General features: G+C 44.5%; 1 protein-coding gene across 4 annotated transcripts; it reads left to right on the top strand.

The window, feature by feature from the left end:
- The first annotated feature begins 1351 nt into the window (after window positions 1-1351).
- Window positions 1352-13769, top strand: SEC11A (SEC11 homolog A, signal peptidase complex subunit). Of its 4 annotated transcripts, none has more exons than XM_061595258.1 (6): window positions 1352-1451; window positions 4236-4345; window positions 9794-9943; window positions 11465-11584; window positions 12567-12624; window positions 13496-13769. In XM_061595258.1, exons 2-6 carry the CDS (start codon window positions 4263-4265, stop codon window positions 13544-13546), a joined length of 462 nt encoding a protein of 153 aa, XP_061451242.1. In that variant the 5' UTR covers window positions 1352-1451; window positions 4236-4262; the 3' UTR covers window positions 13547-13769. The 4 variants fall into 4 exon arrangements, with proteins under 4 accessions (XP_061451242.1, XP_061451239.1, XP_061451238.1 ...); XM_061595255.1 differs by having other exon boundaries at window positions 1390-1534; window positions 4248-4345; XM_061595254.1 differs by having other exon boundaries at window positions 1397-1534.
- The last annotated feature ends 3461 nt before the right edge of the window (window positions 13770-17230 follow it).

Below are 17230 nucleotides of genomic sequence, written 5' to 3'. Positions count from 1 at the left end.
TCGTTCTTTGTCTAGTTCCCCTCCCTTGACTTTACTGCCATGGGTGACCCTGCTGGGAGTACATGACTCCTGACGGCATTGCTCATAGAGTTCATTGGAACACATAAGCCCACTCACCACTACAAGGTGATGATCCAGCGAGGGGAAGCAAACAGGCCCTTGCTGTCTCGCTTCACTTCAGACAGGTGGGACAGCTGCTGAGAGTTGCACTAGAGAAAGCTTCAAGGCTCATTGTGTAATCTTTAAGCCAATCATTCTCTCTCAGCCTTGCCTACCTTACAGGATTGATTATTATCTGATTATAAAGGAATCATAGAATCGTAGAGTTGGAAGGAGCCTAGAAGGCCATCAAGTCCAACCCCCTGCTCAATGCAGGAATCCAACTTAAAGCATCCCTGACAGGTGGCTGTCTAGCTGCCTCTTGAATGCCTCCAGTGTTATAGAAACATCTATGCAGTAATACCTCAGTTACATGACTTCTTTAACAGAAACTTTGGTACCAGTGGTTGGAATAACATGGAAAGAATAGGGATAGGCTCCTACACCAGGAAAAAAGAAGAGCAGCTCAACATATTTCAGCAAACTTTTTATTCAAAACGAACAACACGCATGTCTGAACCCTAATGTGTTGTAAACCGCTCTGATGTTTCTAACAAAAGAGCAGTTTACAATATTTTTATAAACAAACAACCAGGTCAGGTAAGCCTTACAGACCACTTGAAGGCTTTTGTACACTCCAGCAGGCAGGCAAGGGGCAGCCACTACCACCACCCTGCGGTTGGTCTCTCTCTCTCTCTGCCATCCTCCGCCACACTGAAGCAGATATGTCTGCAGTAAACGGTGCTTCCCGGGCACCTGAAGCACTGTTTACTGCGGAGGTGCCTGCGCCACCTGGCAAGGAGCGCCATTCCAGCCAAGCATGACAGAGCAGCCTGCAGCAGCTGCCAGTCTAGTAGACAAGGAGCCACATTCCATGTCAGAATGTGCACGCCCCCCCTGCTCCCCAAAAAGACTTTGTTAAAAGGAGGTTCTTTCCTGGAGGATTTGTTAACGGAGGTATTATTGTACTGCCCAAACCTCCTTTCAAATCACTCCATTAATAAAGAGATGTGCTTAACCTTCATTGTTTTGTTTATATCCCCCTCTCTCCTATGGTCGTGTACATATATATAGGAAACAAAACATTTCCATTATTATTAATTACATGTTCTGCACTCATTGCGACACGCGTCCACTCTATATCTTGCCCCACGTAGATACGTGCCTGATCGGAACCGCAAGTGAAGGCTACACGGAACTCTTGCGTGTGAGCCTATGCTCGTCTCTCGAGGGAAGAGAGGACCAACGAAGTTGGGCAGGTCTGGGAAAGGCGACTCCATGGTCGGGCTGGAACGGAAATAGGGTCAGGCGGCCGGAAGCGGAAGTGTTATGCTCGCTTGCTTCTCCCGGCGGTAGCGTATTTTTCCCCCTTCCTCCCCTCGTGATGTTGTCTCTGGATTTCTTGGACGATGTTCGGCGGATGAATAAGCGGCAGGTGCGCGCGGATGCCGGGAGGGGAGGCTGCAGGTCTCGAGCTAGGCCGTGCCTCCGCCCTCTGCAGCCCCGAGGGCTAAGCGGGGATGGAGTCTCCCCTCTTTGTGTAGTGTCGTAGGATCGGTGGCCACGCCGGCCCAATGCTGAGCAAGGCTGGTGGTCGGAACTCTGTAGACTGTGGAGTTTGGGTTGAGAAAGCTCTGCACGAGGTGGAGGAAGTAGAAGAAGAGAATTTGTGGTGTGGGGCTGTCTCCCCTTAGCTCTCGGCTTAGCTCTCCCGTCAGTGCTTGCACTGAAAGCTTACTGGAGGTAGATTCGCGACAGATCCTATAGAACAGAGGGAGCTCTCTTATACGGAGTCCATTGGTCCATCTAGCTCAGCATTGTCTACACTGATTGGCAGAGGCTCTCCAGGGTTTCAGGCAGGGGTGTCTCCCAGCCCTATGTGGCGATGCTGGGGGATTGAACCTTGGACCTTCTGCATTCAAAGCAGATGGTCTACCACAGAGTTACAGCTCTTTCCCAGTGTGGTGGACCACTTTACATAGTGCATCAGCCTGAACGTCTGTCAAGCTTAGCGATGTCTGCTCTACCTTGCAGTGGGTGGTTCTTATGTACACAAATCAGACCTAAATTTTATCTTTTAGGTTGTTTTTAGGTTGCTTTTAATGTTGTGTTGTAAAATTGTTGTAACCTGCCCTGGAACCTTTGGGTGAAGGGCAGGTAATAAACGTTGTTGTTGATGATGATGATGATGATGATAATTTTGCTCCAAAGTATGGAAGCCTAGTGTATTTAGAAAAAAAACTCACTTCCACTATGCTTAAAGGTCAGTTGGTCCAATGAAAGGTTGGTGTTTTTTTGCCTAACTGCAGAGTAATTGCTTCCAGTCTGATTTCAGATATGGCTTCATGGAAGCAATACATGCTGAATGTAGTGGGCTTACTTACTCCGAAGTAAGTGTGAACAGGAATGAAACCATACAACATGATCCTATGAATGTTTACTGAGCTGTAATTCCTATCAATTGAATAGAACTTGCTTCCAAGGAAGTGGGGTTAAGATTGTAGTTATAATCTTGAAGGTGGGATGTGGGCACTGTAATGCCATACTCCATATGATGAAGTGGTGTTCAGCAGCTGGGCTCAAAGTGATTTGCTGCCAGTAAATACTGGCAGTGTTGAGCTGTTGGCACAGAGCACAGAGGGTATAAAACCATCCAGGGTCCAGCATCCTGCTGCAAGGTTGGCAGTCTATTAATTGGCCACTGTGCACAAGCCAGACCACAGTGTACCATGCACAGACAGCAGAAACACTGTAGAGCAGGAGTGGCTAACCTTTTTTGGGGATCAAGGGCCACACTGACCATCTGGGGTGCAAAAGTGGGTGTAGCTGATTAAAAAACAAACAAATAGGTGTTTGATGGATGAAAGGCACTGTTCCTGACAGCCCTGAGATCACTGGTTGTGGCAATAGTTTTAGTATTTTTTATGCTTTGTTATTGCTGGGTCTACCATCCTGGGTTCCTCTGGGACGAAGAGCGGGATATGAGTTGAATAAATAATAATTCTTTTTTACAAGGACAATTTTTTGTGGGGGGATCACAAAAGCCTGTTGGTGTCACAGAATCACAGAAGAGTACCTAGGGAGCAGTCAGTACAGATAATAATTAAACATTATTTTTTACAATTTTTTTAAAAATAAACATTTTGCAGGGGCCACAGAAACATCTAAGGCAGGCAAGCCTTTTGGCAACGCACCATAGGAGCAGTCAATTTTTTTTAAAAAAAATGATAATATTTTGGGAGGTCTTGGAGGGCCCCAAAAATCTCATGTAGGGGGCACATGAGACCTGTGGGTTAACCACCCCTGCTGTAGATCGACTATGAACGTACCTTGAGTCAGACCATTTGGCCCATCCATTCCAATATTGTCTGTCTTGCTGGCTGCTGCTTTCTAGGGTCTCAGACAGGGGTCTTCCCAGCCCTGCTTCCTGAGATGTTTTTAACTGGAGAACCTGGAGATTAAACAGGGGACTTTCCGAATGCCAAGCATGAGCTCTGCCATTGATCTGTAGTGCCAGCAAGGCAAGAAAGAAAGCAAGACAAGTTACCAATTACTATGTGAGGGATGCAGGAACAGAAGTATCTGCCATTCTGCATCCTTTTGCCTTTTCAGTGGTATTTAATGCGCCAAGTGCTTTGCAACTTTGTTTTGTCTTCACATTCCCCTATAACGAGCTGGGGAGCAGGTGAAAAGTAATTTGAGAGAGAATGACTTGCTAAAGGAAACCATAAGCCTGCTTGTTGGGGTGTCGAAATTCAGGTCCAGCATGTTTTCCTCCAGATAACATTGGGTCTCAGTATAGTCTGTTTTGTAATGTAAAGCTGCCTATTTGAACCACTTTTTTTGAACTGGTTTCCACGGAGACTTGTTTCGACAATGTTTGGGAATTCACATGTAAGTATACCTGTGAGCAAACTGGGCTGGCTGCAGTCCACTTAATCCCAAGTAATCCCGTTGACAGTGATGGAACTTGTAGAGTAAATGAGTTTGTTGACTGCAGTTTTGGGAAACGGGGTTATTTTGGTGAGTGTTTGTGTCTTGAAGGAAAGCTCTGTGCATGTGTGTCTTGGACCAGGGTGTGGGGACTGTTGTGTTCTCAGTGCCCCCCTCATCCTTGTCCCTTCACCCCCTCCCAGCTGTATTACCAGGTGCTGAACTTTGGGATGATCGTTTCTTCAGCGCTGATGATCTGGAAGGGGCTGATGGTGGCAACGGGCAGTGAGAGCCCCATCGTGGTCGTGCTTAGGTAAAACTATGCTGGGAAACTCTGGACCAAACAAAGTTGCAGGGCGAGACCTAGAAGGGAGGCAAAGCTCAAATAGCCTAGAAAGGGTTGTCAGGACCAGAGCATCTTCTGGGCATGGCCTCTGCCAGCGTGGCACAAAACTTTCACACTGGTGCTAGCTAAACAAAAGAGTGCCTGAAACGGGCCTTGAAACCTTTGAGACAGATCATGCTGGCAATGACATCATCCTTTCATCACACAGGTTAATGCTATTCAAACATCTGTCAAAAGGCAGGATAAAAATCCTAAAACAAATATTCCAGAGCCCATCAAGTGAGGGATGCAGGTCTTGGGTGATAGCTATCCACTTCCTTGCAAGCATTCCCTGTTATCTTTCATGATGGAGAACCGGTGGCCCTCTAGATGTTGCTGGACTCCAAATTCCCATCAGCCACAACCAGCATCTCTAATGATTAGGGATGATGGAAGTTGTTGTCCAGCAACATCTGGAGGGCTACAGGTTCCCTATCTCTATCCCTGTGTTTGAACTGTGGTGGTGACCCCAGATGATGAAAACACAGATGTTAGCTCTGTTCAGGGGGTTCAGGTCTTATTAGGGATATCAGTTTGGGTCAACTCATTTGCTTAAAACCAACGGACATTGCAAGGGAATATTTTTTAAAAGTGCATAATGAGCATTTCTGCATCATCTTAAAACAATCTCCAGACCAAGACAGCATCAGGCTGCCAAATTGTGCATCTGCCACATAAATATTTAAGGGTCACACGTTTGTCCTGATCTGACAATAAGCAATAGACCTTGTCACATTTGCTCCTGCCTGTAACTCTCAAAGTTGCTGTTGATATCTTACAAGTGGAAGAAGCTTGAAGAGTTGCATTCGGAACTGATTCTTGCGTTGCTCACTGCCACAATTCAAAGATTGGCCTCAAATGCATGATAAGAGCTTTTATGTCCTACTGTGCCGAGAACCAACTTTCTATAAATTTGGACAAAACTAAAATTCTTGTCTTCTCCAAACGAAGAAATCTTCCTGTTTGGAAAATTAACGGCTGCCAAATTGCCCAAGTTGCCCATTATAAATATCTAGGGATAACCTTTCATTCTTCTATGGGCTGGACTACGCACATAAAAGACGCAATATCGAAAGCAAGATACTCTGTTAAGAACTTACTTCGGTTTTTCTATTATAAAGGAGGTTGTTTTGTTCCAGCAATTCTTAAATTATTCAACTATAAGATCATACCCCAACTTCTGTATGGAGTTCCACTCTGGATCCACTCTATGGATCATACAGTTGAAGCAGTTCTCTCTAGCCTATTACGCCGGTTGCTAGGCGTTCCGAGATGTGTTCCATCAGCAGCACTTAGGCTTGAATGTGGTCTCTCCTCATTGGAATGCCAAGCCTGGCTAATGACGGCCAATTATTGGGTAAAAATCTCTTCTAATAACTCGCTGGGCCTTCTCTCTGCATACTGGAAAGACTCTAGTCCTTCCCTCTGGAATACCAAAATTGAACTAAAAATACTGAAAATGGGCCTAGCTAAAGAACATTTAATTCAATATTCGCCAAGTGATGCTTTAGTCTCAATTCGCTCTCGCTTTAAAGATATGGATTACAAGAACTCAACCACTAGGGCTGCAAAAATATGCTCCCCCTTACATTTAAAATTACCGTTACAATATGGTAAGATTGCTCCATACCTGCATTTCCTTACTATTCCCAAACTTCGCTTAGCCTTCTCTAAAACAAGATTTAACTGTTTAAATTCTGCAATCCTTGAGGGAAGATTTAATGGAGTTCCATATGATCTCTGCATTTGCCCTTGAGGAACTGATAATATCGAAACTCCCTATCACTGTTTATTTGAATGTGCTTTTTATACTCGGATCAGATATAAATTTCTCAACCCTATATTCTCAATTCCCTATCACCAATCTGATGATATGATTGCTTTTGCTCTCTCTGGTTTAGACAAAGGAATTACTATTCAAGTTGCTAAATTCCTTTACGCCGCCCAATTAATTCGTGCTAACATTTAAATGAGATTGTATGATACTTGCAAATGTACTGTATATCTCTTTTTATTTCCTTTATACTGTTTGTATTGTATAGCCGATATGGGTCTTTGACCGCAAATTAAAGATTTGATTTGCCACAACAACAACAATAATAATACAGATAAAAGAACTGGGCCAGGCTTGGCTTGCCCATCTATGCTTCCTCGTCAGCCCCTTTAGGTAGTGTAAAACAGCATTTCTCAGCTTGAAGTCCGAATAGCATCTGGAGGGCACCAACTCCCATAATTCCTGATAATTACACATGCTGCCCCGGGGCTGATGGGTGTTGGCAGTCCAACAACATGTGGAGAGCGCCTGATTGGGAAATGATGGTATTGAAACATAGCAAAAGTGAGACAGAAGACTCTATTTAATAAAGCACTTTAACAACTTAAATCCCCTGATGAAAGCCCTTGTGTAGGGCTGAAACGTGTTGGGTATTTGATTTGAAAGAAATTTATTCTCTTTTATAGAAATCAATAAAAAAATCTACATTATTTGGAATTTCCCTCTTTTGACATTCTGGGGTTCTCCCCCTTTTTTTCTTATTATCAACGAATGTCCACACCTCGTATTTTTTGATCATTATTGAAACATGCCAGCCAGGAAGTAGGGCCTTGGATCTGCATTGTATGTTTCTGTAACATCTTTGCAAACTGTGGTGGTGGGGTGGGGAGATATTGAAGGCTGCATTAACATCTCGTAGAGGCACTCATGCAACACATTGCATTTATTTCTTTAACTGGCATTCTGCTTTATATTTCAAGAAATCTCAGCAAAAATCAATATAAATTTCACATTCAGTACAGCTGCTAATAATGATAATCCACATTTTAAGTAACATTTGAGTAAGAAATCTCTGTCTAAACAATGTACATAAGTAAAATGAAAAAGCTCATCATATACAAAACAAAAATGCAGCAAAATACAACAATAGAATATATTTACTAGATATAGATATACAGATATACGTGCAGCTGCTCTTTTGAGGGTTAGAAACTGCTGTTGCACTTCTGGAGCCAATTCTTCCAGAGCAATCTCCTTGTGTCTGAAGACTGTTCTCTGAAAGGGGTGTGCCTATAAGGAAACATCAGCTGTGATGGGCCGCAGAAAGGCCTGTCCATTATTAAGTAACTGTATTTTTCAAGACAGTATTATACTTTTAAGTGGGGGAGATCTTTGGAAGAGGAGATTAGTGGGCCCTTGAAGGGAAGAATTTTCTGAATATGAACATAGCTATTCATATGGTGTCAGATCTATCTAGCCAAATGTTGTCTAATTTGATTTACAGCAGACCTCTAAGACTTCAGGGAGAAGCCCTTTCCAGCCATGTCTCCTGAGACCCTTTTAATGGGAGGTGCTGGGTCTTGAAACTGGGGTCATAAAGCAGAAAGAGGCTGTAAAGCTATCCAGAATTCCAAACCAGCATTTTGCTGCAAAGTGGGAGGGTAGGTAAAACAGATCGTCCACTGGCCACTTGAGCTATGGGGTTTATAGTAGCTAAGCACAGGATGTGGGGAGCCTTCAGCCCTCCAGATGTCGTGGAGCTCCCAGCTCCTACCTTTCCTTATCAGTGCCACACTGTCTGGGACTGATGGGAGTTGTAGTCCAACAATGTCTGGAGGGCCAAAAATTCTTCACTCCTGTATCAGTAGAATAGTCAGGCTAGTGTTGGCAGGTCTTCATATACTCCAGGATAGATGTCTGGGTCTGCTACATCTGCTTCTAAAGCTGCCATTCTAATGTGGCCAGCAATGTGAATAGATGTTAAACAGTGAAATGAAAGGGGAAATATGCACCCACAGCTTGAAGAGAGCCACAGTCTGCTTCTTGTTAGCCCTGTGTTAATTGGGTATAAAATGAAAAGCAAGGCTGTGAAGAGATCTGTAGTCCAAGTCAGCTGGCAAGGAAGACTGAAAAGCATCGTCGTGTGTGGCTTCTGTAATGCAGATGAGATAACTGGCAGCAGTTTTTCTGTTCTGGCTCTTTTTCTTAGCTGTTAGGATACAGGGTCAGGCCTGTTTCTGTGGCTGCGGGATGGGAACCTGCAGCCTTCTAGATGAAGTTGGCCTTCAGCTCTGATCTGCCCCAGCCAGAATGGCCAATGGTCAGAGATGGTGGGAGATGTAGTCCGACAAAGCCATAGGTCCCCCATCCCTGCTTTAAACGGTAAGAGCCATGCTATGGGAGGACTCATGGGAAAGGGACTCTCACAAGCACTGCCTGAACATGTCATGGGTACCTGTGGGGGGAGAAAATCTCCTGTTTTGGGGTGTTGGAGATCAGTACTGCTTGCAAATATCCCATTGATAGCAATGGCAGTGTGGTAAATAAGTTGCAGGTGAGCTGAAATGTATCACTTATTTACTTATAATAAAATGTCTAGTCTAGCTGTCTTTACAAAGCAGACACAAGACACATAACAATGAACACAAAATGATATCCTAACACTGGAAGTGATGAAAAGAGAAATCAAACATAGAGCAGATAAGAAATACTGAAAGGCCTTAATTAAAAAATGCCTCCTGAAAAGGAACTATTCTCAGTGCCTGCTTCAAAGCAAGCAACTGTGGATGTTGTTCCATAATATGGGTGCCACAGACAAGAAGGCCCTCTCTTGTTCTCTTAAATCAAGCCTCCATCAGTGGATGGACTGCTAGAAGGGTACTGTGCATATTTCTCTAAAAGGTCTATATAGGAGGAAGCAATTCTGGAGATATCCCAGTCCTAGACAACAGACCGGTGTTCTCCAACCTGGTGCCCTACAGATGTTGAACTCCAGCTCCCATCAGACCTCCATGTCTACAACACATGGAAGGCACTGAGTTGGTGAAAGTTGCAATAGATCAATAATACTTTGAGGCTTTTCTTCTTAAGCTTGTGTTTGATATTGCTGATAGTTCATACTACCTGCATGTGTCCTGCCAGAGCTTGAAATGGAAAGCCAGAAGGCTATCTGTGCCTTTGCTTTTCTCCTCTGAATTTAATGGTGACTGCAGACATAACACGAATGCACACTGCTTATAAAGTTCATTATCTCTGCCTGCGCTGGATCACTCATTACAAAATTTCAAAGGTTAAGTATTTTGGGTCCATTTGCTTTTTTCCAGACGCAAGTAAGGGACTAACAAGGCCTGGGATAAAAATGATGGTTATGAAGAGAATCGGTAACCACCCCTTACTGCAGTGTGTGTGGAAGTAGAATCCTGGGAGTGTTTATTTGTAGGTACATGAAGATTCCAGCTGTATTTACATTCTTACAGATAGTGGGTGCAGTGTGAATGGTGTTTTGCTATCAGTCCTGTAGTCCTTGAAACCCAGCATGGGTGAGAACATCTTGAGGTACTGTGTTCTGAATGTTGTCATTAACCAAACCCTTTGTCTTCCAGTGGCAGCATGGAGCCTGCATTTCACAGAGGAGATCTCCTATTCTTAACCAATCGTATTGAAGAACCAATCAGAGTGGGTGAAATCGTGGTCTTTAGGATAGAAGGAAGGGAAATTCCAATAGTACATCGGGTTTTGAAAATTCATGAAAAGTATGTGTTACTTTTTGGATGAGAGATTATTGCAAGTCTGTTGCCATGCCACTTTACACTGTGATCCTTTTGCAGATGGCTGTGTTCAGATGCCAGATCACCATGGTTTAGAGGATCAGAAACAAGCTCTGTGTTTGTGCACTCCCTTCTCTTTTATGCTTGGCTTAATTTGTTAAATGGTGGCTTGATCAAGCCACAAAGTGCCATTAATGTCCAAACCAGCAGACTGTGGCTTGAGCAAGCCCTCTGAACCAGGACTGCAATCATGATTTGATCCTCATTTTGAAATCCTGTTTGGAAGGCTTGTTAAAACCAATTCAGATGTAATGGCAAACTAGTTTGGTTAAAGCAGGAATGGTTTTATTAAGCACAGTTGTTGATGGGAGGACGGAGCTTCTTCCTGATTTTTTAAAATGCAGAAGATCAGGGTATGTGATGTCTGCAGCTAGCATTTGGTTGGCTTGGAAATAACATTGGAAATAGCATTCTGTCCTTGCAGAATGCTGTTGTGAAGGGTTAGTGGTGGGCCTTTACAGTTCTGGAATCTAAAAAGCAGCTATTTTATGGTTCTGCCTGGTTTATTGGATGAATGCTGGTGTTCTGTGTATGTATTTTTGTATTGTGTTATATTGATTTGTTATTTTAACCCAGCTTGCAGCCTAAGACATGCTGCTACGTTTATAAGAAGCCCTTTTATATCTATTCTCAAAAAGGTATCCATGCAATGACCAAATTGCCTTTCTTTTTGATAGGAGCTACTATTAAGGTGTTCCCTCCCCCCAGTTAATCTGATTTACCATTGCATCATTTTCTCTATCTTATAGTTTTTTCAACATCTCTTAAAATGCATTGTCTGTTGAATGTGACGGAGTATCTAGTAGTGTATGCACACAACTCTCATATTAAACATGTATAATAATTTTGTAGAAATGCTCCCAGAATTTTACCCTACTCATTCTTTCTCTGCCTGAGACAAGTTAATTTACACTATATTTCTGCACAGAAATATATTTATAGCACAGTGGGGAGGAGAGCCTGGCTGGGAGTCCAGAGTCTGTGAGTTCAAATCCCAGCTCGTGTCTCCAGCTAAAGATCACCCCCACAGAGTGGCTCAGGGGTTACATGCCCTGCCACCTGTGCAGCCGTGGGCAAGCAGCAAAGTCCCAAGGAGCCCAGTTGCCCCCCAGTTGGCAGTTGCGGACAAGGAAGGGGCTGGCTTGTGCAGCTGTGGCAAGCTGAGCAGGCCCTAGCCTGCTGGGGAGGACTAGCTTTGGAGGCAATGGTAAACCCCCTCTGAATACCACTTGCCATGAAAACCCTATTCATAGGGTCACCATAAGTCGGGATCAACTTGAAGGCAGTCCATTTCCATTTTTCTGACCTTTGCATAGATCTATCACTCTGCTGTGCAGTTGCATCTTGTCCAAAGGAAAGGGAGGCTCACCGCCTTAACAGGTTGTTGTATTCTGGCTTGGCTTCCCTGTCTAGCAGCTGATCTAACTCTGGTTTTTCCTTTGTAAGACAAAACGGAGATATCAAGTTCTTGACGAAAGGTGACAATAACGCTGTTGATGACCGAGGCTTGTACAAGCAAGGCCAGCACTGGCTGGAGAAGAAAGATGTGGTGGGCAGAGCGAGAGGGTAAGGGATGAACCAGTAGGGGGTGACGTGTGGCATGCTTACGTCCCTGTATGTTCACTTTCCCTATGAGTCCTTCCGGTTTTACTTCTTGTGTTCCAGTCATATTTTGGGGAGGAGGGATCCCCTTTGTACCACCAGATTCCAAAGAAACTACTCTTAGCACAGTGTGGTCTTCACCCAGAGCCCTTTCCAGGCTGCTGCTATTTTACAGGTGGGAAACTAGTCAACTGCAGAAAGGTCAAACTTTCACTCATTGTGCCACCCACTTTTGCCTCTGGCCCTTCCCACTATTGACATGTGGGCCCCGGAGGTTTGCCCAAATGGGGAGGTGTCCCTCAGGATGAAAAAGGTACCCTACCCCTGCTCTATGTTACAACCCCCATTGAGATCTGAATTGCTGGTGAGTTGTATTGAGGAACACTGATAGATCCTTCCATAGGTTAGCAACCCCTGATGGTGCTTGGCTTGGAGGGCTGCAGGGAGTTGGCTTCAGCTCCTTAAGAAGGATGTCCAAGTCTGTAATGTGGAGACATCTCCGAAAGCATTCTTCTGCAACCCAATAAGGCCTGGTCTGCACATGCAACGGAATGATGTTGTTGATTGGACTCTAAGACTTAGACTGTAGGCAGGGAGTCATGTATTTTAATGTTCCCCTTTGTTAAATGCTCTCTTCAAGTAAAAAACTAGCACAACAGGGAGAGGGGTTGAGCTATCAACTCTCTCCTGATGTGCTGACTTTTGACTTGCAGAGGGTTGTTGTTTTTTAACATGCGGGGGGGAATATGCAAATATGGTATTCCTCCACCTTCTGTCTGAAATTGTATCATCTCAGGATTCTGCCATCTTGGTTTTCTCCATGTGTAGCCCAAGGCCTACGTCTTGTCCAGTCCATCAGATGCATCTTCAGAGCCTACAGTCAGCCAAATGAGTATCTGTTAAGATGGTATCTAAAAACAGATGACTTTTTTCTTTTTCTTTTTAGATTTGTGCCATACATCGGAATAGTGACCATCCTAATGAACGATTACCCCAAGTTTAAGGTATGAACTTCTGTTCGTCTTATCTCCTGGAAAAGTTGTTGCCTCACTTTGGAGGCAACTTTTGGGTAGAGAAATTGTCATGTGAGGTGGGGGTGTCTGCAGCTCTTTGCTAAAATGTCCCAGATTTGGAAGCTGAGTCCCTTTTAAACAGATCAGTCATTTTGAATCTGCTTGTGGTAATTTGATCACAGTGCTTTAGTATCTTTTCTCCCCACTTGCAGAGCTTGGAGTTTTGTTTAACTCTTTTTGGCATGGCCTTAGTGGTGGAAAGACCAGAGTACATAAAGAAGGGGTGGTGGCACTAAACATTATGGAGGAAAAGCTAAAGAATGACAGCCCAGGCCTCATTAAGACTACTTCTGGCTTCTAAACTAGTAACAAAACAATATATATATGCTAAACGTTTTCCATTGCATCTCTTAAGGCTTAGTCCTCACTGAGATGATAAAGCTCTGTTTGGACTGTACTGTTTCAGGCGGAGGTTTACATGAGAAGACCCTAAGTCCCTCCATTAAAAAAAAAAGAAGTCCCTGCAAAGCTAGCATGGTCAGGGTGAAGGCTAAGTTAGAACCATTTCCCCCTTGACATCTAGCTTTCTACATGAAGAGGTTGCGTGTATGTGTGTCTGGAGCAGGGTTAGTGTGATTCCGTTACGTAAACTTCAGCTACAGTCTGAAGGTGTTACAGTCCCGGTACAAGTTTTCCACTTTGATGAGCGTTACTATTCTGGGTTTTTTGAAGTTGAGATGTGAAAACTCAAAACCCCCTGTACTGTAGTCCAAGTTCCATTCTGCAAATCACAGTTGTGCATTCTTATACCTAAGCTGCAAGTGCTTTTAACAGTTCAAATCCCTTTGTCTTTTTTCAACAGTACACCGTCCTCTTTCTACTAGGCTTGTTTGTGCTAGTCCATCGAGAGTAGTCTGCAACCGAGGCCAGTTGGAGATGCCATTTGCTCTGAGTAGACAGTGGGGTGTAATGTGTATACATTTCGCTGCTTCTTAACCAACTTCGGTTTGGCTTTTCGTTTGATTTTTTTTCTACTGCCGTGTAACAGGAGAGTTGACCAGTATTTTGAACGGTTTGTCACATTTTAGCATTTTTGTACATCAGTGAATTTTTATATTAAAAGTTTAAAGTCAAAAGCATCTTGTCTTACTATAAATCTGAGTTCTTTTCTCCCCCCCCTCCACACACACAATTGACCACATTAAGCTAGCTGGGAGTGGGATTTTGGTTATTGGCTTAAGGGCACCATAGGTGGCTGGATCCATGGGGCAAGCAGCATATTGTTAGGCACCCAAAATCCCTACCATAAGTTCTGGTTTTAAACCTGTAGATGTATAAGCTGCTTCTGAGGTCTCATTTGAGAGCCCTTGGGTGTAGCATTAGGTACTTGATGAAGCATTTGAATGGCCCTGTTTATTTTACATGGCACAATAAAAAATCTCTCCTTTTCTGGAGTGAAAGGCTCCAATTTTAATGGCACGCTTGGTCAGGGATTACTCCTGCACATTTGAAAGTGTTCTGAGGTTTGCAAGACCTCTCATTCATTTTACTGGGTCTTGTGCCAGTTGGCTTCTGCTACGTGGTAGTATCCAGGCCAATGCACTGGAACGTTCTTTGACATAACATGCAAAACCCTGTAAGTTGCCTTGGGAGCATAGGAAGCCGTCTTAGACTGAGTCAGACCATTGGTCCATTTAGCTCAGTATTGTCTACCCTGCCTGGGAGCAGCTCTCCAGGGTTTGGCAGGGGACATCCCAGCCCTACCTGGAGATGCTGGGCACTGAACCTGGGACCTTCTGCATCCCAGGCAGAGTCATGAGACATCATTAAGTCAACTAAAATTTATTTTTAAAATGTGTGTTCTACACATTCCTTCCACCAGAAAACTTAAGGAAACTTGCACAAACAACCTGGAAGCATGGACAATCAAGGACAGGTATCAAATTGTACTGCAGAGGTAAGATGAAGACAATGTGGGACCCTTCGTATAAAGGACCTGTTTGACCCATGCAGCAGAATGAGATGGGAGAATCCAAAGGTGGTAGAGTGGATTCTACCACATCAGACTGGAGGTGGCATATGTCCTTTTTGAATGCTGCTCCTATGTGTAAAAACAAAACAAAAATAAACAGTGAACAGCAAATTCGGAAGGAAACTTCTACCCCTCCTGGCTCACGCCTAGTTTTCTGTTTATTTATTTATTTATTGCATTTATATACCGCCCCATAGCCAAAGTTCTCTGGGCGGTTTACAACAATTTAAAGCAGGGAAATATTTTTTATAAAAAAGTGAAGCCGTTCATTTGACCTGGGACTCCTCCACTTCACTGCTCCCTAGATCTGCTGCATGTGTAGAGCAAGTCAAGCATATTGCCCATCACAAGGCAGGTGAAGGTAATAAAACTGTGATAAAGGAGAGATTGGGGTCTGGTGGGTCAGTGTGCAAAAGGGCCAAACCTTATGACATCAGCAAGAAGGACATGTCCGTACCCGAGGATCCTGCATTCTAAAGTCTTGGTAGTGTTGAGATAGCAGAGGAAGGGTGAAGGTGAGCAGAAGACCTAAGGAACATGAACCGTTGCGCAGGCTTGGCATTGCATTGTGGATGGGGATGACAGTGGGTTAAGCATAGGCTTTATGGTCCCTCTGGAAGGAACCATAGCTGGAGAGACTGGAGAGCCACTGCCAGAGAAGAGCAGGCAATATTGCGTTAGATGAGGGATGGGGAACTTGTTGGACTCCAACTGAGCATCAGCCTCGGCTTGTGTGGTCAATGGTCACGCATGATGGGGGTTGTAGTCCAACTATATCTGGAGGGTCAGAGGTTCCCCATCTCCCCCATCTCTGTTAACAGGGAAGGGCCATACTTTCGTAGCAGAGCATCTGCTTTGCATGCAGAAGGGCTCCGGTTCAAGCGCTGGCATCTCCAGGTAGGGCTGGGGATGTATCGCAGCTGAAATCTTGGGGAGCTGCTGCCTGTCAGTGTAGACAGTACTGAGCTGGGTGGACTAATGGTCTGACTCTGTAAGGCAGCTTCCTATGCTCCTGGCCTTGATGGGCAAATAGTCCAACCTTGCATATGGCAACTTTCTCCGTTCCTAAACCTGGATCCTAAAAGGGGATTTGAAGGTAAAGAGAAGTAGCCCTTATGCTTCAGACCCTTCAGTGTGCACTATCCAGATTCTTGTTTCTCGGCAGTCTAAAGAAATCGAGGAGCCGTTTCCCCCCACCATTTCTTTGATGCTGTGCTTGCATGGCAAGCTTGCGGGTGCAGAGAAGTTTGCTGCTTTTAAGAGGCAAGATTCATCTAGTGGGATGCCATAGCACTAATCAAGTACATGAAAGGCTGTCACATAGAGGAGGGCCGGGATCTCTTCTTGATCGTCCCAGAGTGCAGGACATGGAATAATGGGCTCAAGTTGCAGGAAGCCAGTTTTCGACTGGACATCAGGAAAAACTTCCTGTTAGAACCATATGACAATGGAATCAATTACCTAGAGAGGTAGTGGGCTCTCCGACACTGGAGGCATTCAGGAGGCAGCTGGACAGCCACCTGTTGGGAATGCTTTGATTTGGATTCCTGCATTGTGCAGCGGGTTGGACTCTGCCTTATAGGCCCCTTCCAGCTCTACTATTCTGTGATTCAGGTGGCAAGAGCAGGTAGCATATACAAGTTTAGTCCAAATATAAGCCATCCCCCAACATAGGCCACACCCTTAAAATGAGGTCTTTTTCAAAGGAAAAAAGGAGTACATCTCTGACACCATCCAGTGCTTTTTACAATCTAAAAAAACGTGCAAAAACACATCTAGAGGGACTAGCTCACCTGGCCACTAGGGCCCCCGTTGAAAAGGGCAGGTGATCCTTTTACAAAAACGGAATGCTGAAGTTCTGCGCAGTTCCTGCGGTCTCATCGCCAATCAGGGCTTCTCTACCTATAAGACCACACTCAGGTTTTATACGAGGCAGATTTGGGGTAGGGGGCAGTACAGCTTGTGTTTAGGCAGCTACAGTAATGCTTTGGGCCTGATGATATAGCTTTGCCTTCTATGCTCTGCATGTGATCTGCAAATGCTGTGATTTTACACACTGGGTGAGGTTTTTTTTGTAGCACCCCATAAAGAGAGTCTAGGGTGCTTTCTCATTAGTAACCTGACTCCTGTCCCAGCAGCATCACACCTCCTCTGGAAAGGTCATCAAAGATGTGTGTGTACTTTAGCACAATCACCTCCTCATAGCAGTGACACTGCGATTTCCTTCTGCTGTTTGTAATATGCTGGCTTGTTGCTTGCATGGGTGTCACAAGCTAAACGTGCTAATATCCCCACCTCTGTTACTTTGCAGTGAATCCAAAATCTGGCCTGGGTAGAGGTTAACACCCTTGGCAGAATGGTACCTTAGCTGCAGGGGTGGGTGACCTTTGGCCCTCCAGAAGCAGCTAAACTACAACTCCCATCATCCCAGGCCATTGGCCATGCTGTCTGGGGCTGGTGGGTGTTGTAGTTCAGCAACGTCTGGCTAGCCTAAGATTCCACTTATGTGCCTTGGCTGGTACCATGTGGAAGCAGAAAAGAAACTAGTATAGTGGTGGAGAGTGT

Source organism: Rhineura floridana, chromosome 14, assembly GCF_030035675.1.
Source record: "Rhineura floridana isolate rRhiFlo1 chromosome 14, rRhiFlo1.hap2, whole genome shotgun sequence".
Lineage (NCBI taxonomy): Eukaryota > Metazoa > Chordata > Lepidosauria > Squamata > Rhineuridae > Rhineura > Rhineura floridana.
This window is presented reverse-complemented; position numbering and strand designations above follow the sequence as displayed.

What these genes read in the sequence shown, in the direction of transcription:
- SEC11A (XM_061595254.1), top strand. Translation starts at nt 1,484, where the DNA reads ATGTTGTCTCTGGATTTCTTGGACGATGTTCGGCGGATGAATAAGCGG. An exon ending in CCCATCGTGGTCGTGCTTAG is followed by an intron (nt 4,346 to 9,793) that starts GTAAAACTATGC and finishes TTTGTCTTCCAG; the next exon opens with TGGCAGCATGGAGCCTGCAT. An exon ending in ACGATTACCCCAAGTTTAAG is followed by an intron (nt 12,625 to 13,495) that starts GTATGAACTTCT and finishes TTTTTTCAACAG; the next exon opens with TACACCGTCCTCTTTCTACT.